The following is a 26533-nucleotide window of genomic DNA, read 5'->3' on the forward strand; positions in this document are numbered from 1 at the left end:
TCCTCCACAGCCGGAATATCCTGGGGAGAGAATACCTCCGGTAACACGGCAGGTTGGAACCCATAATTGGCCATGAAGGGAGACGTCCCAGAGGAAGAGTTCACCGCCGTGTTCCTGGCAAACTCAGCCCAAGGCAGGAGGTCAACCCAATTGTCTTGGTGATCGGAGACATAGCAACGAAGGAATTGCTCCAAGGCCTGATTGGATCGTTCTGCGGCCCCATTGGACTGAGGGTGGTAGGCCGAGGAGAAAGAGAGATGAATCCCCAACTGGGAGCAAAAGGCGCGCCAGAACCTGGACACAAACTGACTCCCCCGATCCGACACAATCTCCTTGGGCAAACCGTGCAACCGGAAGACCTCCCTGGCGAAAATCGTGGCCAACTCTTGTGCAGAGGGTAACTTCTTGAGAGGAACACAGTGGCACATTTTGGAAAACCGATCCACAATCATGAGAATGACCGTATGGCCTCGGGATGCAGGGAGGTCCACAATGAAATCCATCCCCAGGTGTGACCATGGGCGCTCCCCGGTGGCTATGGGTTGCAAAAGGCCCAACGGAAGGTGCCGAGGGGACTTACTCTGGGCACAAACGGAGCATGCCGCTACATATGCGGCGATGTCGGAACGTAGAGAAGGCCACCAGAACAGACGTGAAACAGCCCAGGACAGCTGATTCTTTCCAGGATGCCCCGCGGCCTTGGAGTTATGGTAGGTTCGCAACAACCGAGTGCGCAACTCCTCAGGCACAAAACACCTGCCGTTGGGTCTCCCAGAGGGAGCACCAGATTGAGCCGCCAAAATCTGCTCACCCAGGGGAGAGGTCAGGCTGGTGCGAATGGCGGCCAGGATCTGATTCGGAGGTATGACCGAAGTCGGAATCGACTCCTCCCCGGACAGCTCGGAGTACTGCCGTGATAAGGCATCCGCTCTGATGTTCTTGGAACCGGGTAGGTAGGAGACCACGTAATTAAATCGTGACAAGAACAGAGCCCATCTGGCCTGACGTGGTGTCAATCTCTTGGCCTCAGAAAGGTAGGTCAGATTCTTGTGGTCCGTCAGGATGAGAACCGGAACCACCGAACCCTCGAGCAAGTGCCTCCATTCCTTAAGGGCCTGCACGATGGCCAATAACTCCCTGTCACCAATCTGATAGTTGCACTCCGCGGAAGACAGTTTCCGGGAGTAAAACCCACAAGGAAGCAGAGGACCCTCTGGTGTTCTACGCTGAGACAGAAGGGCGCCTACTCCCGTCTCAGACGCGTCCACCTCGAGGACAAAGGGCAACCCAGGGTTGGGATGCGACAGAATCGGAGCCGACACAAAGGCGGACTTTAGAGCCTCAAAAGCTCGGATGGCCTCGAGCGGCCAGACCTGGAAATTACTGCCCTTCCTGGTCAGATCCGTGAGAGGCTTGGCTAGCATAGAAAAGTCCCTGATGAACTTCCGATAATAATTGGCGAAGCCCAAAAAGCGCTGCAGGGCACGGAGACCACTGGGCTGGGGCCACTGTAAGACAGCCGAAACCTTCTCAGGATCCATGGAGAACCCCTCAGCGGAAATGATGTAACCTAAGAAGGTTACCTGGGATCGGTGAAATTCGCATTTCTCAAGCTTACCGAACAGCCTGTTCTCTTGTAACCGTTGCAACACTCGTCTGACATCCATAATGTGGGCCTCCATGGATTCAGAATATACCAAGATGTCATCCAAATAGACCACCACACACTGCTGCAACAGGTCACGGAAAACATCGTTGATGAATTCCTGGAAGACTGCGGGCGCATTGCACAACCCAAAGGGCATAACCAAGGATTCATAATGACCGGTCCTGGTGTTAAACGCGGTCTTCCACTCATCGCCCGCCTTGATCCTTACCAGGTTATATGCCGCCCTCAGGTCGAGTTTGGTAAAGACCGTGGCCCCTTTGAGGCGATCGAACAGCTCGGAAATCAAGGGTATCGGGTAAGCGTTCTTGATCGTGATGCAATTGAGACCCCTGTAATCGATGCAAGGCCTCAACTCACCGCCCTTCTTTTTCACAAAGAAAAATCCAGCCCCTGCCGGGGACGAGGATTTGCGAATGTGTCCGCATGAAAGCGCCTCCCTCACGTACTCCTCCATGGCCTCATTCTCCGCTACCGACAGTGGATAGACTTTGCCACGAGGAGGAACGGCACCAGATTGTAACTCTATGGCACAATCGTATGGGCGGTGCGGAGGTAGGGCAACCGCGCGCACCTTATCGAATACATCCCGGTACTCTTCGTATTCAGGAGGCAACAGAGAGTCCGAGGAAGTACACAGCAACTTGACAGGCCCATGGATGCAACTAGCCCCACACTGCGGTGACCACGAGAGGATCTCGGCCGATCTCCAATCGAAAGTCGGATTATGCTTCTGGAGCCAGGGGTACCCCAAGACCACCGAGTAGTGTGGAGACGAAATCACCTGGAGACAGACCGACTCTCTGTGAACGGCACCAATGGCTATCCCCACTGGAAGGGTCTCATGAGTCACGTGTGGCGGCAGAAGGGGTCTGCCGTCTATCGCCTCAAGAGCCAGTGGGGAACCTCGAGGCTGCAGAGGAATGGAATTGGCGGCAGCGAACACACTATCAATGAACAAACCACCAGCACCAGAGTCCACCAACGCCTGGGTCGTCACCGAGCCCCCGACCCAGGAGAGGACAACAGTGATCAGTGGTTTGTCAACACAGGAAACCGGGGATGAGGAGACTCCACCCAAGATCTGCCCCCGACAGGATCTCAGGTGCGAGCGTTTCCCGGACGGTTCGGACATGCCAACCGAAAATGCCCACCGAGACCACAGTACATGCATCGGCCCTCGCGTCTCCGGAGTACCCTCTCCCCCTCGGACAGGCGAGCAAACCCCAGCTGCATGGGTTCACCCCCCGATGAGTCATCCCCAGGAGGCGTGGGAGGAGAGGGAGGCACGGGTGGGACAGCAAACGTAGGCGCCAATCTGTTAGAAGACCTCCGCAGGCTCTCCTTAAAGGAAGGTCTCTCCCTGAGTCTGGTGTCAATCAAAATCAGGAAAGAAATAAGAGACTCGAGCTCCACAGGTAGGTCCTTAGCTGCAAACTCATCCTTCAAGGCATCCGAGAGACCATGAGAGAAAGCAGCGACCAGGGCCTCATTATTCCAGCCCACCTCTGCTGCCAGGGTACGAAACTCAATGGCGTATTCAGCTACGGATCGTGAACCCTGTCTGATGGACATAAGGAGCTTCGCAGCAGAGGCAGCACGAGCCGGCACATCGAATACCTTCCGAAGAGAAGCAACAAAACCGGAAAACTCGGATTGTTGTTCTCCCATAAAGGGCTGGCCCAGGCCAAGGCCTTGTCCGAGAGCAGCGAGATCAAGAAGCCCACCTTTGATCTCTCAGTAGGAAAGGCATGTGGCAGCAACTCGAAATAAATGCCCACCTGGTTAAGGAAACCTCGGCACTGAGTTGGCTCTCCCCCAAAGCGCTGTGGAAGGGGGGCAGAACCGGTCATACCCCGAGACACCGCAGGCGCAGCAACAGGTGTCGGGGTAGACTCTGGCGCAACAACCGGAGCGGCAGTAGGAGCGGGCCCAGGAGCGACAACCGACCCATCGGCAACGGAAGCGAAATGAGCCGTGCGTTCAAGCAGGGTTTGCAACGCCACAGCGAACCGACCCAACAGGTGATCCTGCTAATCAAGTCTGGCAACCAGCGTAGGTAGCGAGGATGGCCCTGTACCGTCAAAATTCATGGCTTGGTCCTAATGTCATGGAACCATGAACCAGACGTACAACAAGAGATAAGTGGAAATAAGAAGGCTTTATTGAAAATCAAGCTGTAAGCAAAAGTCCAAACGGATGGCTAAACCGAAGCAGGGTCTTGCGTAGACAGAGGTCAGGAACCAGAAGGGTAGTCAGACGAAGCCTGGATCAGGAACCAGCAGGGTAGTCAGACGAAGCCGGGATCAGGAACCAACGGGGTAGTCAGACGAGGCCAGGATCAGGAACCAGAAGCAGCAGCAGTCTTAGAAGCATGTGAACACAGGAGGACCAAGCAAGGAACTGAAGCCACAGACCTCCTATATATATGAGCTAGGCATCCAGCTCCTCCCAGTGGGAAGGAGAAGCCGCAGGGTGGGAGGCTACAAGAAACCCAGAAACCAAGATGGCCGCCAGCACATGTCAAACGAAGGAGAACAGTAAGAAGGTAGAACCATGACACCCTGTGGTATCCGTACAGTTAAAACCCCAAATAAATGACCACATTTTAAAAACTACACCCCTTAAGCTATTTATTAAGGGGTGGAGTGAGCATTTTGACACAACAGGTACTTTGCATAAATTAATGAGCAGGGGACTGTGCAAAATGAAAATTGCAATTTTCCACAGATAAGGAATTTCAGTGCCCAATGTGCTGTGCTCAGATTGTGCCAACACCACAAGCCTTCAATGGTTAGGCAGGCATTTTTTTTAAAGTAATCATGTTTTTGTGTTGCCATTTTCTGACAGCCACATTTTTTGTTTTGGCGATAGTCTTGTGTCAAGGCTTGTTTTTTGAGGGATGGTGATGTTTTCATTAGTAGTAATTTCGTGTACGTATGATTTTTTTGATTGTTTGACATTATATTTTTTGGGAGGCGAGGTGTCCAAGAAATGGCTTTTCTTGGCATAGTTTTTATGCATTTTTTACAGTGTTCACCTGATAGGTAAATCATGTGATATTTTTATGGAGCTGGTCATTGGGATGTGGCGATACCAAATATGTCAATTTTTTTTTTCTTTGTAGTCAATAGCTTGAAGGGGGAAAGGGGGCTCTTTTTTCTTCAAACTTTTATTTTTTAATTTTATAACACTTTTACAAATATAACACAAAAACAGGGAGTCCCAGGCTATGAGCTGTGCGCTACGATTGGCCAACGCTGCAGCAAGGGACAACCCTAATACAAAAACTCCACAACAGAGGGAGCTGCAGACACCGGAGCCTATACCGGGCGAACGGAGAGGCGCCCAGACATACTAGTAAGTGCAGGGGGACCCCTGGGCGCTGCTCTGCCCACTGATATAGTTAGTTTTTAGTTTTTAAACTAGTGAAAGGTCCTCTATAAATAGAAAAAAAGTTACGGGGTCAGACCGCGGATCCGCAAAAAACGGAATCCACGGTCGTCCGTGTTGCCTTCCGCAATTTGTGGAACGGAACGGGCGCCGGCAATATAAAAGCCTATTCTTGTCTGCAAAGTGCGGACAAGAATAGGACATGTTATATTTTTTTTGCGGAGCCGTGGAACTCTGTGTGCTGTCCGCATCTTTTGTGGCGCCATTGAAGTGAATGGGTCCGCATCTGAGCCGCCGAAACGGCGGCTCGGATGCGGACCCAAACAACGGTTGTGTGCATGAGGCCTTAAAGGGAAATTCTCAGAAATGTGCCCTGTTGGAGCCTAGAAAAATGTTATTTTAGGCCACAGGAGTATGGCATTTAAAAATTAAGCATTCACCTGACATAAAAGAAATTGTGATTATGTGGCTAGAGGTACATTATGCGGTCACTGAATAACAATTTCACTGTAGCCCACTTTTTTTTTCCACTTATTTTGGGGGCAACTCGTATATCACACCATTAGAAATTATTTGTTCCAATGTTGTTTGTCACTATCTGTAGCTGAGGTAACGCAGCAAAAGCAAATGCACTACCTAAATGCACTATATAGAAAGTATATAATTGGTATATAGCACTCCTGCTTCAATCAATTTTTTGGGGGGCAACTGGTATATCACACAAGTAGAAATCAGGGCCGTCTTTAATATTGATTGGACCCTGGGCAAAAATTTACTTGGGCCCCCTGGATCCCGCCTTCCCACACCTTAGCAGGCAATCACACCCTCCACCACAACACACACACACAGTGAACTTCCAGTTCTGAAGACTCCAGCAGCTCAGGATCAGTGCTCTGGGCAGCTGGGCTCAGGCTGGAAGTGGGCACCGCTCAGCAGGAAGGAGACCAGGGCTCAGCTCACCCTAGTGTTACAGTGCACCCCAGCACCCCACAGTATGCAGTATAGCACCCTATAGTATACAGCACCACACAGTATGCAGTATAGCACCCCACACTATACAGTACCCCACAGTATATAGTAGAGCAGTATAGCAGCCCACAGTATACAGCACCCCACAGTATACAACACCTCACAGTATAGCACCTCACCGTATACAGCACCCCAAACTATACACGATACAGACCCCCACACTATACAGTCCAGCAGTATAGCACTCCACACTATACAGCACCCACAGTATACAGACCCCCACAGTATACAGTACAGCAGTATAGCACTCCACAATATACAGCCCCCCCCCCACAGTATACAGCCCCCCACACTATAAAGGGCCCCCCACAGTATACAGACCCCCCACAGTATACAGACCCCCCCCACAGTATACAGGTCCCCCCACAGTATACAGGCCTCCACAGTATACAGCCAACCCCACAGTATACACCCCCCCACAGTATACAGGCCCTCCACAGTATACAGTCCCACACAGTATACAGGCCCCCCACAGTATACAGCCCCCTACAGTATACAGGCCCCCCACACTGTATACAGCACCCCACTATACAGTAGTATACAGTATATTAACATACCAGCCCCTGTCACCTTTTTCTGATGTAATCTTCACACACAAAAAACTCCACAGTTAACTTCTGCAACACTCCTGGTAGGACCTGTGATGACCTCATAGCCATGTGACCAGTAATATTGCTAGGTTACTGGTCACATGGTGATGATGTCATCTAAGGTCCTAGATCACAGCTCTAACACAATACGATGCGACACCCGGGGCAGTGGCTAGCAGGGTAAAGACGGCCCTGGTAGAAATTATTTGTTTAATTAGTATTTGTCGCTCTGTAGCTGAGGTAACGCAGAAAACCCACAAACAAATGCTGCACTACCTAAATGCACTATATAGAAAGTATATTATTGATATATACCACCCCTGCTTCAATCAGTTTTTTTGGGGGGCTACTGGTAAATAACACCAGTTGAAAGTATTTGTTTCAATAGTGTTTGGCATTCTGTGTGGCTGCAGTATCTCAGCAGAACCGCACACAACTGCTGCACAGTACAAATGCACTATAATATACTTTCTACAAACCGGATTCCCAAAAAGTTGGGACACTAAACAAATTGTGAATAAAAACTGAATGCAATAATGTGGAGATGGCAAATGTCAATATTTTATTTGTAATAGAACGTAGATGACAGATCAAACGTTTAATCCGAGTAAATGTATCATTTTAAAGGAGAAATATGTTGATTAAAATTTTCACGGTGTCAACAAATCCCAAAAAAGTTGGGACAAGTAGCAATAAGAGGCTGGAAAAAGTAAATTTGAGCATAACGAAGAGCTGGAAGACCAATTAATACTAATTAGGTCAATTGGCAACATGATTGGGTATAAAAAGAGCTTCTCAGAGTGGCAGTGTCTCTCAGAAGCCAAGATGGGTAGAGGATCACCAATTCCCCCAATGTTGCGCAGAAAGATAGTGGAGCAATATCAGAAAGGTGTTACCCAGCGAAAAATTGCAAAGATCATCTGTGCATAACATCATCCGAAGATTCAGAGAATCTGGAACAATCTCTGTGCGTAAGGGTCAAAGCCGTAAAACCTAACTGGATGCCCGTGATCTCCGGGCCCTTAAACGACACTGCACCACAAACAGGAATGCTACTGTAAAGGAAATCACAGAATGGGCTCAGGAATACTTCCAGAAACCATTGTCAGTGAACACAATCCACCGTGCCATCCGCCGTTGCCAGCTGAAACTCTACAGTGCAAAGAAGAAGCCATTTCTAAGCAAGATCCACAAGCTCAGGCATTTTCACTGGGCCAGGGATCATTTAAAATGGAGTGTGGCAAAATGGAAGACTGTTCTGTGCTCAGACAGGTCACAATTCGAAGTTCTTTTTGGAAATCTGGGACGCCATGTCATCCGGACCAAAGAGGACAAGGACAACCCAAGTTGTTATCAACGCTCAGTTCAGAAGCCTGCATCTCTCATGGTATGGGGTTGCATGAGTGCGTGTGGCATGGGCAGCTTGCATGTCTGGAAAGGCACCATCAATGCAGAAAAATATATTCAGGTTCTAGAACAACATATGCTCCCATCCAGACGTCATCTCTTTCAGGGAAGACCCTGCATTTTTCAACAAGATAATGCCAGACCACATTCTGCATCAATCACAACATCATGGCTGCGTAGGAGAAGGATCCGGGTACTGAAATGGCCAGTCTGCAGTCCAGATCTTTCACCTATAGAGAACATTTGGCGCATCATAAAGAGGAAGGTGCAACAAAGACGGCCCAAGACGATTGAACAGTTAGAGGCCTGTATTAGACAAGAATGGGAGAGCATTCCTATTTCTAAACTTGAGAAACTGGTCTCCTCGGTCCCCAGACGTCTGTTGAGTGTAAGAAGAAGGGGAGATGCCACACAGTGGTGAAAATGGCCTTGTCCCAACTTTTTGGGGATTTGTTGACACCATGAAATTCTGATTCAATATATTTTTCCCTTAAAATGGTACATTTTCTCAGTTTAAACTTTTGTTCCGTGATTTATGTTCTATTCTGAATAAAATATTAGAAGTTGGCACCTCCACATCATTGCGTATTACGATTTGTATAGTGTCCCAACTTTTTTGGAATCCGGTTTGTATGTTAGAAAGTATATTATAAGTATATCACACCCCTCAGTATATCACACCTATCGATAGCACACCTATACCAGTCCTTAAAAGGACTTTTGTGGCCTCATTATCTAGCGTCTGGTGTCCCTAACAGTCTGTCCCTGCTCCACACAGCAACCTCTCCCTACACTGGCAAAAGACTGAATGTAAAATGGCGGCCAGATCAGGTTTATTTATAAGGTAGGGGGTGTGTGCATGTGCTGAAATATCTCAATTGGCTGTCCTGTACCACCTGATGGATGTGTCATGGGTCCAAGTTCTTTACAATGTAAAAGAATGTGGCGCCGGCGGACATCGCCATATGTTCGCCTGTTCGGCGAACCGCGAATGAGCAATATTGACCGCAAAACGACCGCCCGGTGAACCGCAAGACCATCTCTACCCCTGGGGTATCTGCAAAGCTTTGGTTTTTTATGGAATGTTAATAATATTAATGCTATGTAATACACACTAAGTTGTTCCAGCATGAGCCAGACATGGCCAGAGTTAACAATCCTAGCTCACCCATTTCTGGAGCTCAGGGCATGGACTGTAGTCAGGAGAGTAGCTGTACAGAAGGAGGAAGCTGCAGTTTCCTTGTGCTCCACTCTGATATACTCCAGGTCCAGGCCCTGGAGCCTCGGTCACCTCCATGAGCTCAAGGAAATGCAAGCAAGTAAGAACTACAGTGTGAGATTCAGCAAGGTAAACCAGCTTAAATAGTTCCAGATCCTGCTGCTGCAGAGGGATAACAAGTTAACTCACCCTTTGCACCCCAGACTAGTGGACACTACAGCCACTGTTGCCAGATTGTACTTGCTAGCCAGAGATGCCATTAACAGAGATTTTAGCAAGAGAAGGTATAACTAGAGGGCCATTGCGAAAACAAGCTGCCTAGCTCATGCTTGGACATCTGGGAAGAATTTGCACTTTGTGCAGATAACTTCCGGATGTACTATAACTCCTATTGTGAACACAGTAAAGAGACTCTCTTAACACCCCATGCTCCCATGCACCCCGTGTCCTGCCTAGCATCATGTGCCCCCCCCCAAACCACCATCAGGCAGGGAGCTCACAGCTACTAAGTGCCCGAAGGGAATAGAGGGTGCCTCTCCTTCACTGCACCAACAGCAGGGATTGATGGCCTGAGGGTGTACACCATGACACATCATCATCAGGGTCACTACCACTCACATCCTCTGGCTCCTCAGGGGCTCGCTGCATTTGTAACCAGATGTTGTGTTGTAACATTTCAGATCCCTGCTTCGATCGTTTTTATAGAGATGAGTATCATGTCCATTTTGGAGGCAAATCTTTGATTGCTGTCAGTGAATATTAGTCTTCATTCTTACATTCAGAGGCTCAAAGTCTTTGCTACCATGGAGGAAATTCAAATGTGCAGAAGTACTGTCCAAGTGATTCAACAGTCTCTCCCCCAGTTCAAGCTGCACCATTTTTTATAAACAATGCCAAATCAGACCCCACAGTGTTTTCAGTTTTTGGGTGAAATTGGAATAACTTAAAAATTGCTTTGACCTGAATAACATATTTTTCTATGCACACAAAAAATATATATATTTATCTGGGCAATCCTAGACTGAAATAAATGTACAGAAAAAGATACAAAACATCCTGCACAATATGATAATAAATATGCGGCTGTGCGTGGCTACATTTATAAAATCACGGAAAATAATACATTAAAATAATAGATGCAAACATAATATATAGACTAAGCCCTCACTCTGATATGCTAAAATCTGAGACTCTCAGCCAATATATTTTGATCAAAACACATCTGTGCCCACCTACCAGTACCAAGGTGGTCTCAGTCAGGCAGGTCCTACTCTAAACCTACCTATGCCGTTCCGCACCTACATGTAGGAGAGCAGACCCCGCACATATAGTGGGCTGCTCCTCGTCACCTCTATGTGCATCCAGCAACCGATGAGAGGAGGAGCAAGCACACCTATATGTACCACCTAATCAAGGTCGCCTAATAGATAGGAGGGGCAAAAGTGCACAAGAATGCTACTCCCAAGATAGAAGCGCATTCGCACATGAAGGTGCCACTCCTTCAGTACCAATCAAAAAATGTACGGAAAAATATATAAAACATGCACAATATGATAGTAAATATGCGGATGTGCATGGCTACATTTATAAAGTCACAGAAAATAATGCACTAAAATAATAGATGCAAGCATAACATATGGACTAAGCCCTCACTCTAATAATAAAATCCTAGACTGAACTATAAGGGGATGCTCACATATGATATATGCGTTGCCAAATTTCACAGTGGAATTACCATATATCTTCCAATATCCCATCCAACGCTGCGGAAAAAAACCTGCAATGAAATCCGCACATAAGTTAACTTCCTGGATGGACTTTAAATCTGCAACATGTTTTATGCTGGTGATTTCCGCCACAGATTGGGCTCTTTTCGATGCATAGGTAAATGCGATGTACAAACAGTAATTTCCTCTTATAGAGTACGGTACTTCCTTTATCCTAATATCTCCATGCATCCTGTTATATAAGGACTGTTTACTATACAAAGTGCACATTCTGGAACTGTAATTGATATGATTTTTATATACAGGTGTATGTTGATCGGTGGTGAATCCATTGGGCAATTGCTGATAATGCGGTTTCTTAAAGGGAATCTGTCACCTGCTTTTACCATTTTAAGCTGTCACCATCGCTATGTTCACTAAAGTACCTTATTTCCAGCAGTCTTCTTTTTACTTTATTTTGCTAATGAGGCTCCAAGGTGCCCAGGGGGGCGTTTTTTTCCTTCTCCGGTGCCCAGTGACGCCCCCCTGCAGTGCCCAAGAACGCCTCCTGATCCTTAAATAACCTCCCACAGCCCCGGCAAATGGTTCCGCCCCCTCCCCACGTCATAGTCTACCTTCTAGAAATGCCCCGTCCTTCTTCCTGTCGGCAGCCAGAAAACTCGCGCAGGCGCAGTACCGCCTGCGCGATAATCAACCTCATCAGGGCAACAGCGCTCAGGTTACATCACTGGGCTCAATGCATGCCCAGTGAGACTTTTGAGGCTGTTGCCCTCAGGAGGTTGATGATCGCGCAGGCTGCAGGCGGTACAGCGCCTGCGCGAGTTTTCTGGCCGTCGACAGAAAGAAGGACGGGGCATTTCTAGAAGGTAGACTATGACGTGGGGAGGGGGCGGAACCGTTCGCCGGGGCTGTGGGAGGTTATTTAAGGATCAGGAGGCGTTCTTGGGCACTGCAGGGGGGCGTCACTGGGCACTGGAGAAGGAAAAAAACGCCCCTCTGGGCACTTTGGAGCCTCATTAGCATAACATAAAAAGCGCTTTTATATCAAAAGGACAAAACAAAATAAAGTAAAAAGAAGACTGCTGGAAATAAGGTACTTTAGTGAACATGGCGATAGTGCCAGCTTAAAATGGTAAAAGCAGGTGACAGATTCCCTTTAATATATCACCAGCTCATCAGGAGATGAGGACCCATATGGTTGGTTAATATAAGTGCTGCTCTGAACGCTATATAGATTTCAAGTACACATTCATACGGCTCACACAAGACAAGTAAACTCTTGTCCAAAAAGGCCACTCAGGAAAATCCAAAATGATTCCTTAAAACATAGCTCCATTCATGACTTGAACGTGGAGACTTCTGGTTCCAGAATTAAACTGTTTACAATCTCACGTCTCCCATTCATTCACAGGGGAAATTGGTGTGTCAGGGGAAAGATGAAAGGGACTATGGATGAAGTCAAAGGCTTGAAGGTTAAGAGACCCTCTTTTCAGGCTCTCCCAGATGTCTGGAGAAGGAGCCCCTCCCTTTCTGTCAGGCAGAATCCTCCCTTTATGCAATGCACATAGTCAGCTGGGTGACAGCCGAGCAAACCCCTTATTGGTTGGAAGTTTTTTTATATTGAGCAGCAGAACTTTTGTCTGAGGCTGTGTTCTCCCTCCCATCCTGTTTCCTCCCCAGGCCCTTCTCCTCCCTCCCACAGCCAGCCCTCCACACCAGAGCAGTGGTCAGTGGTCAGCATCTCAGAGACACCTTCTGCCTCCCCATCTCCAGGGATCCAGCTCTGTGTCCGGCATCTAAAGTCCATGTGAAAAGCTTCAAGCCAAGCAACATGTCCAGGTCCGATGAGGTGAACAGACTGACAGAGAATGTATACAGAGTAAGTACTCTTTGAAGAGATCATTTAGTCTTCACCCTTTGCATACCGTTCATTCTTCTTATACTGCTTCTTTTTATGATGTGAGTACAGATGTAGAGGAGCTGAATTTGTCAGTTAACCCTTTGTGGTTGCATGCTTGCCCCATGATAATGCTGCAGGCTACCGATCATAATGAGTCAAACTCTGCTCTGGAAACACTGTCGGTAAATTACAGATAAAAATCATGTAAAATATCAACAAGCAAAGGTCAGATTTAGATAGCCATACTGGGAACGTTCTACAGTCCTCCATCTGTGCCATGTCTGTAAGACATTGATTTTTTGCCTTGCTCTGGATCAACATTGTGGCATAATAGGCTGAACTGGACGGACATCTGTCTTTTTAATAAAGAAACTTTAATAAAAGTCAATATAAAAGATATAACTAATAATTTGTGAAAAATAACTCTGTTTGTAGTTTACACAGCCTAGCATGAAAGACCCTCTTAGTTTTCTCACAGGGCTGTCTATGGACTCGTACCGGACAGACTGTTTTGGGGTAGACTAATCATCGGCTAATGGGGGCATTGTGCATGGATTGCTGTGGTCCACTTAACCCTTCTGTCATTTAGGATGGGGGAAGGGAGCTATTTTCATTGTATCCTGACACGGTCCCAGCAGTCTTCCTCTATAATGTCTTGAAGTTACAGTACGAGTCCCTCGTTTGGTGGAAAAAGGTCCCCTAATCAGGAGCCTTAATGTGTCTCTAATTGTCAGGTTTGATCTAGAATGAATGCTACATACATTTTGGAATAATTAACATATAGATGACCTCCCGATACTTTCCTTGATGGTTATGTATTTATTCATTTACATAGCACTTACATACGCTGTAGCGTTGTACAAAGATTGCCATCATGAATATCAGTCCTTCTGCCCGTTGGGGCTTAACATCTAGATTCTAGGTCATCAATATCAGATGGGTAAGGTTCCAGAACCTGGCACCCCCACCGATCGGCTGCAGAGCAGGAAACTTTACTGCTCCATACACAGTGTGGTAGTTGGGGTATTGCTGCTCAGCTCTCATTCAAGTGAGTGTCCAAAGCCTTCTGCTTCTGTGCTGTACACTACATTGTTTCTACAGCCCAAAACAGCTGACCAGCAGGGTGCCAGACCCCCACCAATCTGATATGGATAACCTCTCCCGAGGATAGGTCATCAACATCTCTAGCTCAGGAACCCATTCAACCTATTTGTATCTTTTTGGAGGGAACACAAGTAAGGGTGGGTTGACCCATGGCTTCCGTTATAACATGGTTATAGTGGAAAATAACGAAATCCATAAGATGGAAGGACGGATCGATTCTTCTGCCCATAGACTTGTATTATGACGGGATGCAAAACGGAAGCCTTTAAAAGGCATTGCGTTTGCTTTCCGTCCTAATAGAAGTCTATGGGAATCAAAACGGATCCGTCTGGGTCCCGTTATGCAAGACGGAAAACAAAATCCTGTCGACAGGACTTTGTTTTCCGTCTTGCATAACGGGACCCAGACGGATCCGTTATGCTTTCCCGTAGACTTCTATTAGGACGGAAAGCAGACGGAATGCCTTTGAAAGGCTTCCGTTTTGCATTCTGTCTGGGCATTCTGTTATTTTTCGTTATAACCATGTTATCATGGAAAGCCATAACGGAATCCCTAACGCTAGTGTGAACCCACCCTAACCAGTAGAAACCCACACAAACACAGGGAGATCATATAAACTCCATCTACAAAGATGATGTCAAATATTCCCTGTCCTGAAAACTAGTGATGATGAGCAAATCAAAGTCCGTGATCCAAATTTCAGGATAAATTTGATATGCCGCGAAGCCGAATTTATTCGTGCTTCACGATAGCGAATCAATTTAAATTGAAATAGTGTAATAATAATAATACTTACCTGCTCCATTTGTTTGTGACGGGCCAGCTGCCGCCATCTTGCTTGAGGATCTCGGCCGAAATCCCATGTGCGGTGACATATGTCACTATGCTGGCCATTGTGATGACGTCATCTCAGCCCATGCGTTATTTTGCATAGACCATTAACCAAGATGGCGGGGGTCGGCCACTTGCGAGCAAATGGATCAGGTAAGTATTACAACACTGTTGTTAAAATCAAATGCCGCAATCATGTATGAACGCAGCATCTGAGGGATACAATGACGGGGAGCGGCGCAATCGCTGCCCCCTTTCATTGCACCCACTTTCTTACAAAGAAATGCGCTTAAACACCCTTAATAAATGAGTACAATGAAACCCATATCATCTTAAAATTTATATAGTCTTTATTAGAAAATCAGAATGAACATGATTACATAACTTTATAACAATATTTCGTAAAAGTTGTACCAAGCCATAAAAGTGAAAGTAACTAATTTCTACAGAGCCGGTTCATATAATGTGACTATTCTCATAGAAAGGGATCATCTGGGTCTAAAACACTGCACAATGGTGGACTCTATTAGGAATTGTATCTGGGGTGTACTAGAATCTGTATACTAGTAGCAAACACCCATTTAGCTATATAAAAGAGACTGACACCAGGGCGGTGGGCAAAGTGCTAATTAGTGAAGCTGAAATCTAAAGCTACTAACCGTAAGATGAAAATGTAGAACCAGTCAAGAGGGGTCAAAGAATGAGGCTCTGGATCTCCCCGACGTACGTTTCGCCGTTCTGCGTCCTCAGGAGGAGTAAATTAATGGGGCTAGATGACCAGTTTATATTGATATATGTTATCCAATGAAATGGGGCGTTTGGGATCACATGTGTCGACTAGTCGACACATGTGATCCCAAACGCCCCATTTCATTGGATAACATATATCAATATAAACTGGTCATCTAGCCCCATTAATTTACTCCTCCTGAGGACGCAGAACGGCGAAACGTACGTCGGGGAGATCCAGAGCCTCATTCTTTGACCCCTCTTGACTGGTTCTACATTTTCATCTTACGGTTAGTAGCTTTAGATTTCAGCTTCACTAATTAGCACTTTGCCCACCGCCCTGGTGTCAGTCTCTTTTATATAGCTAAATGGGTGTTTGCTACTAGTATACAGATTCTAGTACACCCCAGATACAATTCCTAATAGAGTCCACCATTGTGCAGTGTTTTAGACCCAGATGATCCCTTTCTATGAGAATAGTCACATTATATGAACCAGCTCTGTAGAAATTAGTTACTTTCACTTTTATGGCTTGGTACAACTTTTACGAAATATTGTTATAAAGTTATGTAATCATGTTCATTCTGATTTTCTAATAAAGACTATATAAATTTTAAGATGATATGGGTTTCATTGTACTCATTTATTAAGGGTGTTTATTGATATTTCCGAGTACCCCAGTAACAGTATAGTTACTACTTTTCTGACCGTCTAGGTATTTTTTAAAGAAATGCGCTTTGTGACAAAGTTATTTGTCACAGAGCAGACAATTATTTATTTTTTTATTCGGCGAAGCAGTCAAATCGAATTTATGAATACTTCGCTCATCACTACTGACAACAGTATCCATAAAATAAGGATCGAATTTCCATCTGCTAATATTTTGCAGATAATTGCTACCTGTATGGTAACCTTAAAGAGTACCCCCTCCCCCCCCACATACACTCTGTGCCCTAATTCTAACCACTGATTTTCCAATATCTTGTGCTGGAGACCAGAGGCCACTTCACCATTGCAAAAGGTGCTGCGCTTCGGCTTCGTTCACATCACCGCTAGGCTTTCCGTTATATTTGTAATCCGTTCAAAATAACGGAAAGTAAATAAATAACGAAAAGCCAACGGACTCTAAAGGAATGCATATTTTCAGCCTTTTTAATGGATTGACGAAACGGATCCGTTTTAAAAAACGGACACAATGCAACCGTTTGTTTTCCGTTATGTTCCGTTATTCAATGTTTTCAAATGTTTTTTTTTCTTTCAAATTTCATTTGAGCATGCTCAGAAAAAAAAAAACGAAACAGAAAAACGGATTGCATAACGGATCACATACAAAGCAATCCGTTACAATCCGTCACTCATTGACTTTAATGAAAAACAAAACGGATACGTCACAAATCCTTTTATTTTTTTTTCTGTCAAAAATAACGTGAAGCTGACGGAAAGGAGCCAAACGGAGTGTAACTGACACTTTACCACCTCCATAGAAGAAAATGGGATTTACAACGGATCCGTTTATTTGCGTTTTATTTATCTTCTGAACGGATGAATAGAACAGAAATCCAGACGGTGATGTGAACGAGCCCTTACAGGAGCCTGGAGATTCAATGTAGTCACCCACTGGCTGTAGCTCCTGTTGCTAGGCAACAGCTTGATTTTATTCAACACAAAAATAGAATTTGTCAATAAATAAGTAGAATGGCAAACTCTCTCTTTACTGGAGTTTCCCTTTAACACCAAGTATGCAAGTCACGCAGGAAATTCCATTCACAGTGCCTGCCTGCTACTGCCCCTAATGGCACCCAGTGACATCAAAATTAGTGGTGTCTGAGCAGTCTAAGACCGTTCTGTGTATAACGGGGCCTCATCTTGGCTAACGCTGCCTCCAGTGCTTAAACGTAGGGGCTGCCAAGGAAGAAAGGTTGGATCCTAGAAATAACAGATGTGAAATGATTTTCTTAAATTCCAACAGCAAAAAAACATTAATAGCTAAATATAAGCCATATGATGCTTTGGGAGGCTTCTCACGGTGTTAAACACGGCTATGGACCAATAAAATAGGGAACAATTGTGTGGTTTCCATATTAGACTTGCAGTGGAAGATCACTTCCCGCCTGTACCAGGACTATTGTGTGCGGAAGCAATTTTATATTTTTAATTCAACCTGCACTAAATTGCTAAAACTTGCTAGAGACCCAAAAGTCCTTTTAAGGACTATAGTTGTATCTGGCAGCAATATATATTTTTAGCGCAACCTGCGCTAAATCGCTTGCAATTGTTTGGCCTCTGCAGACAGCGACATTATCTGTGCTACATCTCCTGTGTAACGTGTGCACAGCCTAAAAATATCTGTGACATCCAGTGTACTTTTCCCGTAGACGGTGTCCGCTGCAAATAGTTACATTACCTGCGCTACATCTCCTGTATAACGTTAGCGCATCCAAAATATCAGCGACATTCAGTCTAATTATTTTCGCTGCTGGTGACAGCGACATTATCTGCGCTACATTTCCCATGTATCATGTGCGCAGCCTAAAAATATCTGTGACATCCAGTGTACTTATTCTGTAGACTGTGTCCGCTGCGGACAGTTACATTACCAGCGCTACATCTCCTGTATAACATTTGCGTATCCGAAATATCAGTGACATTCCGTCAATTTTTTTTGCTGCTGGTGACAGCGACATTACCTGTGCTACATCTCCTGTATAATGTTTGTGCATCCTAAATATAAGTGACATTCAGGAGGATGACCAGAGTGAGGAAGTGGAAGAGGAGGTGCTGGACGATGAAGTCACTGACCCAACCTGGGAAGGTGACAAGCCGAGCGAGGAGAGCATTACAGAGGGGGAGGGATCCCCAGCACCACAACAGGCTGGAAGAGGCAGTAGGATGGCAAAAGGGAGAAAGCGGGCCACACCAAACAGGCCCGCAACTGTTCCCCGGAGCACTCCCTTGCGGCAATCTCCCTTGCCAAGTGGTAGGTGTCCCGCAGTCTGGCGCTTTTTTGAGGAAAGTGCGGACGATAAAAGAATTGTCATTTGCAACCTGTGCGGTACCAAAATGAGCAGGGGCGTAAACACTAGCAACCTTACCACCACCAGCATGATCCGCCACATGGCATCAAAGCACCCTAATAGATGGGCCGAACGCCTGGGTCCACAACCATTGTCTGCGGGTCACACCACTGCCTCCTCTTCCCGTGTTACGTGCTGGGCAATCTTCTGTCCAAGACGCAGACCCAGACCGGATGCCATGCTCCTGGACCTTCGCAAGCACCATCAGCTAGCACATCCACTTCTGTGTCCCAGCACAGCGTACAGATGTCTATACCCCAGGCCTTTGAACGAAAGGGCAAATACCCAGCCACCCACCCTGAGATGATAGCACTAAATGCGCACCTTTCAAAATTGCTGGCCCTTAAAATGTTGCCATTTAGGCTTGTGGACACAGAGGCTTTCTTCAGCCTGATGGCGATAGCTGTCCCACGGTACTCTGTCCCCAGCCGCTAATATTTTTCACGGTGTGCACACTGTCCCAGCCTTACACCAGCATGTGTCCCATAACATCACCTGTGCCCCCGACCAACGCAGTTATTGGGAAGGTCCACTTAACGACTGACAAATGGACGCTACATTTCCCTGACGGCACACTGGGTGAGCGTTGTGGAGGCCAGGAGTGGGTCGTACTCTGGGATGGCACAGGTGCTATCGACACCAAGGATTGCGGGCCCTACTTCCATCAGGGTTCCGCCGCCACCTACGTTAGTGGCTGCAACTGACCCTTCTCCTCCTCCACTTCCACCTCTGAATTATCATCTTGCAGCACCAGTCAGCCATCAGTCAGTAGCTGGAAGAATTGTAGCACTGCAGTGGGAAGCGGCAACAGGCCGTGCTTAAACTGATCTGCTTAGGTGACAAACAGCACATCACCACAGAGCTGTGGCAGGGGATAAGAGACCAGACTAAGCTGTGGCTCTCGCCACTCAACCTACAACCAAGCATGGTTGTGTCTGATAATTGCCGTAACATGGTGGCGGCTTTGGAGCTCGGCAAGCTCACATACATACCATGCCTAGCCCACGTGTTCAACCTAGCCTGTTTAGCTGTTTCTCAAAACCTACCCTAATTTGTCTGAGCTACTGGTGAAGGTGCACCACGTGTGTGCCCATTTCCGCAAGTCACCGACAGCTTCCACCGGTCTGGAAACGCTGCAGCAGCGCTAGCAATTGCCAGCTCACCGACTGTTGTGCGACGTGAGCACGCACTGGTACTCGACGTTTCACATGTTGGCCAGACTTTGTGAACAGCAGAGGACAGTAGTGGAATACCAGCTGCAACATGGTCGTCACCTTTTCAGTCAGCTTCCGCTCTTCACAAGCGACGAGTGGGCATTGATGTCTGACCTCTGTGAGGTTTTACGCAACTTTGAGGAATCAAAACAGATGGTGAGCGGCGATGCCGCTATTATCAGCGTAACCATCCCACTTCTGTGTTTACTCAAACGCTCGCTGCTCACAATTAAGGCAGATGCTTTGCATGTTGGAGAGGTGAAAATGGGGGAAGAAAGTACACAGGGTTATAGCCAGACCACCCTCAGTTCGTCTTCTCAGAGCGAATTGGATGAGGATTAGGAGCAGGAGATGGTTGCCGCCGCTACAGAGGGTAGTACCCATGGAAGTTTTATTCCATCTGTTCAGCATGGAAGGATAGAAGAGGAGGAAGAGTATGAGGAGATTGAAAGTCATCCTCCTGATGAGGACAGCAAAGTCTTGTCTGTTGGGACTCTTGCACAGATGGCTGACTTTATGTTATGCTGCCTTTCCCGTGACCCTTGCGTTGTACGTATTTTGGCACCCCGCCAGCACCCTCAACCTGATGCGCGGCCTAGTGTCACAAGGAGGGAAAAATTTTGGAAGATGGTGAAGGAGTGCGTAGCAGACCGTGTCAGTGTCTTCAGCAATCCCTGTGTGCCTTACAACTATTGGGTGTCCAAGCTGGTCTGCCCCGCCCCCAGTGTTTTGTCAGAGTGTGTATTTAGTGCTGCTGGCGGCATAATAACTGATAAGCACATCCGCCTGTCAACTGAACATGCTGACCGGTTAACTCTTATAAAAATGAACAAGGCCTGGATTGCCCCTGACTTCTCTACTCGACCAGAAGAAAGCGGCTGAACATAAAGGCACTTTAAATGTGGCTTTTATGGTGTATTGAATACACTGTATTCCAGGGGCGTTGCTAGGGTCTCAAAAGATCCAGGGCCCAAGCCCCAATGAATATTTCCCAATTCTCAAAGTCAACCAATCGCCCCCCAACCCCTCCCCCTGCAAACACGAGCACTGAAGACATTTTACTGTACTTTTCTATACAGCAGCATGTACCTTTCACATCAAGTGCCTCCCAGGTGATGTCTCCTCTGATAAAGATCTTCTCTGTCATCATCTTCTCCATTCTGTCCGGACAACTTCTCTCAGCTGCGCCTTGTCTCTGCAGAATGTAAAACACAGACATCTTAGCTTTTTTCTACACCCAAATACTATCCTGAAGAAAAATTTGTGCCCCCCATAGTAATATTACTCCTCATAGTCCCACCAATAGTAATTCCCTTCTAGAATGCCCTCATTAGTAATACTGCCCCCTACAGTGCACCCAACAGTGATAGTGCTCCCCAAAAGTGCCTTCATTAGTAGAAGAGCCCACCGGTATTAATAATGTCCTTAACGAGCCCCTAGTAGAAATAAGGCCCCCCTATTGTTATCTCAGTAGTAATAAAGCTCTCTACAGACCCCTCAATAGTAATAAGGCCCCCATAATGCTCTTAATAGAAATAATGTGGATCTATAAGTCCCTCCTATAGAGCCTCCAGTAGTAATAAGAACGTTTAATGTCCCCTGGATTTAAAATGTCCCCACAGTACCCCCAGTATTTATATTGCCCCCTACTGTTATAATGCTCGCCTTGAAGCGATCCCAGTATTTATGGAAATTATAATTCCTCAGCCCCTCCACCATACAGTCCCATGTAAATATTATTATTTCCCTCCTCCGCCATAGAGTCCCATGTAAATGCCATCACACTATTTCTCCAGCCCCCTCCAATATACAGTCCCATGTAAATAACATCCCTTTCTATCTACAGCCCCTCCAAAATACAGTCCCACATAAATAACATCACCTAACATCACCCCCTCCCCATCCACCTTCAACATACAGTCCCATGTAAATAACATCACCGCTCAATATTCAGTCCCATGTAAATAACATCACTCGACCCCACTGTCCCACGTAAATAACTTCAGCCCTAACATACAGTCCCAGTTAAATAACTACAACTCCCAACATTGCTCTGCCTCTCACACTGAGTAATCTACCCCTTCACTTACCTCTCCACATGTAGCAGACCTCACCACAGCTTCTTTTAAGGACTTTTCTTCACTGCTGAGCCATCCTCTCCTGCACTGGTCACATGATGGTGACATCATCGCAAGCCCTTTTCAGCTACTGCATTTAGAACTGATCACATGAACTGTAATGTCAGCACAGGTCCTTCAGCTCTTGCAAGGCATTCGATTCAACTGTATTGCCATCCTGAGGATGGCAATACAGTTGGATCTATCTGGCCCTGAATGTTTTGACCTAGCAATGCCCCTGCTGTATTCCCATGCACCCCTTCCACCACTAAAAAGGGTATATGGTTCAATCTCCCTTTCCTTGTCCTCCTCCTCCTCCCCCATCATATCAACATGCTTATTAGGCTGCCCTCGCTCCTAATGTTTTAGAGGGTCAGCTCAGCAGCAGGCCCTCAACCATAATGTTTTAGAAGGTCACTAGCAGGCCCTCACCCATAATGTTTTTGAGGGTCACCAGCAGGCCCTCAACCATATTGATTTAGAGGGTCAGCTCAGCAGCAGACCCTAACCCCTAAAATTTTAGATGGTCAGCTCGGCAGCAGGCCCTCACCCACAAAATTGCTTAGATGGTCAGCTCGGTAGCAGGCCCTCGCCCACAACATTTTTTAGATGGTCAGCTCGGCAGCAGGCCCTCGTCCATAATGTTTTAGATGGTCAGCTCGTCAGTAGGCCCTCTCCCACAATTTTTTTTAGATGGTCAGCTCGACAGCAGGCCCTCGCCCACAACATTTTTTAGATGGTCAGCTCGGCAGCAGGCCCTCGCCCATAATGTTTTAGATGGTCAGCTCGTCAGTAGGCCCTCTCCCACAATTTATTTGGATGATCAGCTTAGCAGCAGGCCCTCACCCCTAATGTTTAAGAGGGTCACCAGCAGGCCATCAATCATAATTTTTCAAGGGTGTGTATGATGCCCTCCTTTATGTGTAACAAAGGGTGTATTGGTGTGCCGGTTCCTTGTAATTTTTGGCAGCCCTTTCACTTAGTGCATAGGCTTTATGAGTGTAGGAGTCCCACTACCTGGACAATTGTACCACAATGTGAATGAGGCCCTTTATGTGATATACAGGTTGTATCGGAGTGCCTCTTCCTTGTAATTTTTGGCAGCTCTTGCACGTTATATACAAGTAAATATGCAGGAAAGAATGTTTCCTAACAATTTTTCCTCTAAAATCGATTTTATCTTCGGTTTGGTGTGTATTATTGTTAGTCTGTAAAAGTGGCGTACTACTCGGACAACATCGTTCCCAGCAGCGACCTGGGAGTCCAAGGTGCATCTATCCATGCTGTTCTCGAACCATTTCAGTGGTGTTTCCATCAATTTCTGACCTTTTCCTATGAACCAGACACCCTTCCCTCTTCAGAGCAGGGGGTGCCTGGTTTAATGCTCGGGTTCTCCCATTGACTTACAAAGTGCTTGGGTGCTCTGTAGAGCACCCGAGCATCCCGAGATGTTCTACTCGAGCACCCGAGCACTTTGGTGCTCGACCAACACTAATAACTGTAATAACCACAAATATCTATTTATGATTGCTCCTCATATAAGTGAGCGATGATACTAACAGTATAGCTTTAGGTCTCTTTCACGCATGTGTCTTCATTTCAGAGTTTTATTTGGGCCTGTAAGAAAACAACATACTTTTTTTGTGGTGTTTTTTCTAATCTTGATGACATTTTAACCATGCCAATTTTTTATCATTATTTTTTTATTCTATAGAGAAGCCTATGGGTAAAACGTGGTGTTTTTCCCCAAAACACTGTGTGTGAATCCACCCTTAATACGCTTAGTATAATTGCATGCATGCATTATAAATGTACTGGATTCTTTAAATAGTTGCTCCCCTTTGTGTGCTGCTAATCACTGTAAGTTGCAGCTAAAGAGACGGCATAAATCACAGCCTATGGGGTCATTGTTTGGCCAGCAGTGCTGTCTGAGAACAATGCCTAGGCTGCACAGATATTGAGGACACACCATATGCTTTGAGCTGCTTTTTGCTATTGCTTTTTTACTTTAGGACACTGAATGGGCAGATAAATGACAAATGCACTTTCTCACAGCAAGCCATTAGATCACTTATCATATGTAGACCACTAAGGATACCTCCACACGGTAAGGTTTCCTGACGCAGTTTTAGAAGCTAAAATCAGGAGTGGATCTTAAAAAGAGAGAAAGTATAAAGGAAAGATACGTCTTCTTATTTTTTAATTAATTCCTGGTTTTGGCTTTCAAAATTGCATCAATAAACCTGACTGTGTGACTGTACCCCAACAAGCTACTCTGTCAGTAAGGCTACTTTCACACCTGCGTTTAGGTGCGGATCCGTCTGGTATCTGCACAGACGGATCCGCACCTATAATGCAAACGCTTAGATCCGTTCAGAACGGATCAGTTTGCATTACCATGAACAAAACAAAATGCAATGCAAACTGATCCGTTTTGATCATGCAAACTGATCCGTTTTGACTTTACATTGAAAGTCAATGGGGGACGGATCCGTTTGAAATTGAGCCATATTGTATCAACTTCAAACGGATCCGTCCCCATTGACTTACATTGTAAGTCTGGACGGATCTGCTTGCCTCCGCACGGCCAGGCGGACACCCGAACGCTGCAAGCGGCGTTTAGGTGTCCGCCTGCTGAGCGGAGCGGAGGCTGAACGCCGCCAGACTGATGCATTCTGAGCGGATCCGCATCCACTCAGAATGCATTAGGGCTGGACGGATCCGTTCGGGGCCGCTTGTGAGAGCCTTCAAACGGAGCTCACAAGCGGAGCCCCGAACGCAAGTGTGAAAGTAGCCTAACAGGAATATTGAAGGTTTGGTGAAGATCTGCAGTTGTACACTGTCAACGATGTGTTATAATATATTTCTGGTAGAAAGAATGCAGACCCCATGATGGAACATGACACTCCCCATTATAAGCGGTGTCTGTTATATGATGGGTCTATCACAGCTTGGGTTCCATTTTAAGAGCAGAAAAACGACTTTACAACACGCATGTGAACTTGGCCTAAGATGTTGCTATCTGAGTACATAAGAGTAGGATGAACATTATAGTTTATATCCAGTTGTGGTCTTAAAAATGTGCTACCCTTGGCTACTGAGAGTCAGAAGTTAGCTTCTTTCATTTTTGGATGCTTGCTACCCTTTAGTTCTCTTCCATTAGGCCACTATTATGATTTATGGTAGCAATTTATTTGCAGTATGAAAATTAGGTCTGAGGTGGTCTAAAATCCAGTTTTCCTAACAGAGGCTAATGATGCTCTTCCACCCATCCTTTACACTGCAGTTCTGCTTTTTTTTTACACTGTAAAGGTACACCAAGGAAAGAATGATTGATTATAAACTGAAAGATACTAAATCATCTGTGAACATTATTATCAGGGAACTGTCATGCTTTCTTCTGGACAACTTATTCAAAGCTCACGGACAACCAACATTTTTTTACAAACAAATTGGAAAGTTTACTGAATGATAAAGATAATAGGTAATACATACTGTATATGTGGGCCCTCAGGTCCCTGCTCCACCATTCCCCAGCTATCAATGGTTCAGTACAGGCAGGCACCACGCAGTAACATTATCGTGCCTGCTGCGCCTAGCCACAGACAGCCCCGATAGGATAGTGGATCAGACCTGCTCTGGTTTGTTTGGTTTAGGAATGTAGGGTAGGGGAGAGCAGAATAGATCTGTAAGAAATCAGCACCGCTGTATAGGGGCCATATATATGGCATTGCTACCTGTGTGATCCAATACAGTGAGGTAAATGGTCTTCTGTAACTGAGTAGGCTATAGATCTGCTTTACAGGGGGTCTATGAGGTCAATAAACATCCCTACAACAAAAGCGCACAAGCCATTACCTAATGTTCATGCTCGTTATGGAGTGTACATCTATTATATACTTTTTGGGGATATTTTCCCCAAAACTTGCAAACCCACAACTTTTCCATGGACTAAGGATCATCACTGTTCATGTGCCCAGAATGTGTGTAGACAGACCAGAACCTTCTCAGACCCACCCTACATCTGCGGTTACTGACATCATCCACACTTTAAGACAGGAAATATTATATTAATAATATGAAAGATATTGCTTTTGGTGTAATTACATGAGATTTAAACAGATGCCCCTTAGCAACACATTGCCACTTAAAGGGGGGGCCTGTTGGCCGTTAGTCTCATGGGGTGGGCTGTTGTTGTCTATAAAGTGTTCTTGAGAATTTGCCAGAACCGGGATTGTGCTTGCGCTGTATATTCTGGATGACAGATGCCGCTGACATCTTCAGTTTATTGAATAACACAAGAGAACAGAGAAAGTAGGGATCCTCTGTTTTTACTGCATTGTAAACCCCGGTGACTGCTCTCTGTAGACCCTCTTAGATATAATAGAGGGGGCTTACCCACTTGGAACCTCTGTTAGCTAAAGCAGAGAACCACTGCAACGTGTAGCTCTCTTTGGAGCAATGTTTCTTAAAGTTCCCCTCAACAGGCCGTGTCTGCAGGATTTCCTTAGTATAGTCAGAGCGCCAGGCACT

The 26533-nt window shown here is 46.1% G+C and overlaps 1 protein-coding gene across 1 annotated transcript in view; it reads left to right on the forward strand.

Moving 5' to 3' along the window:
- Positions 1-12648: 12648 nt before the first annotated feature.
- The window catches only part of LOC122926631 (brain-specific angiogenesis inhibitor 1-associated protein 2-like), a 135786-nt gene continuing 121901 nt past the window's right edge, over positions 12649-26533 (forward strand). Inside the window, exon 1 of the mRNA XM_044278065.1 lies at positions 12649-12910. Within this exon, the coding sequence (XP_044134000.1) occupies positions 12863-12910 (48 nt within the window). The 5' untranslated portion in view covers positions 12649-12862. The remainder of the gene's footprint in view (positions 12911-26533) is intronic.

The sequence above is a fragment of the Bufo gargarizans genome, chromosome 2, assembly GCF_014858855.1.
Source record: "Bufo gargarizans isolate SCDJY-AF-19 chromosome 2, ASM1485885v1, whole genome shotgun sequence".
In the NCBI taxonomy this organism is placed as follows: domain Eukaryota; kingdom Metazoa; phylum Chordata; class Amphibia; order Anura; family Bufonidae; genus Bufo; species Bufo gargarizans.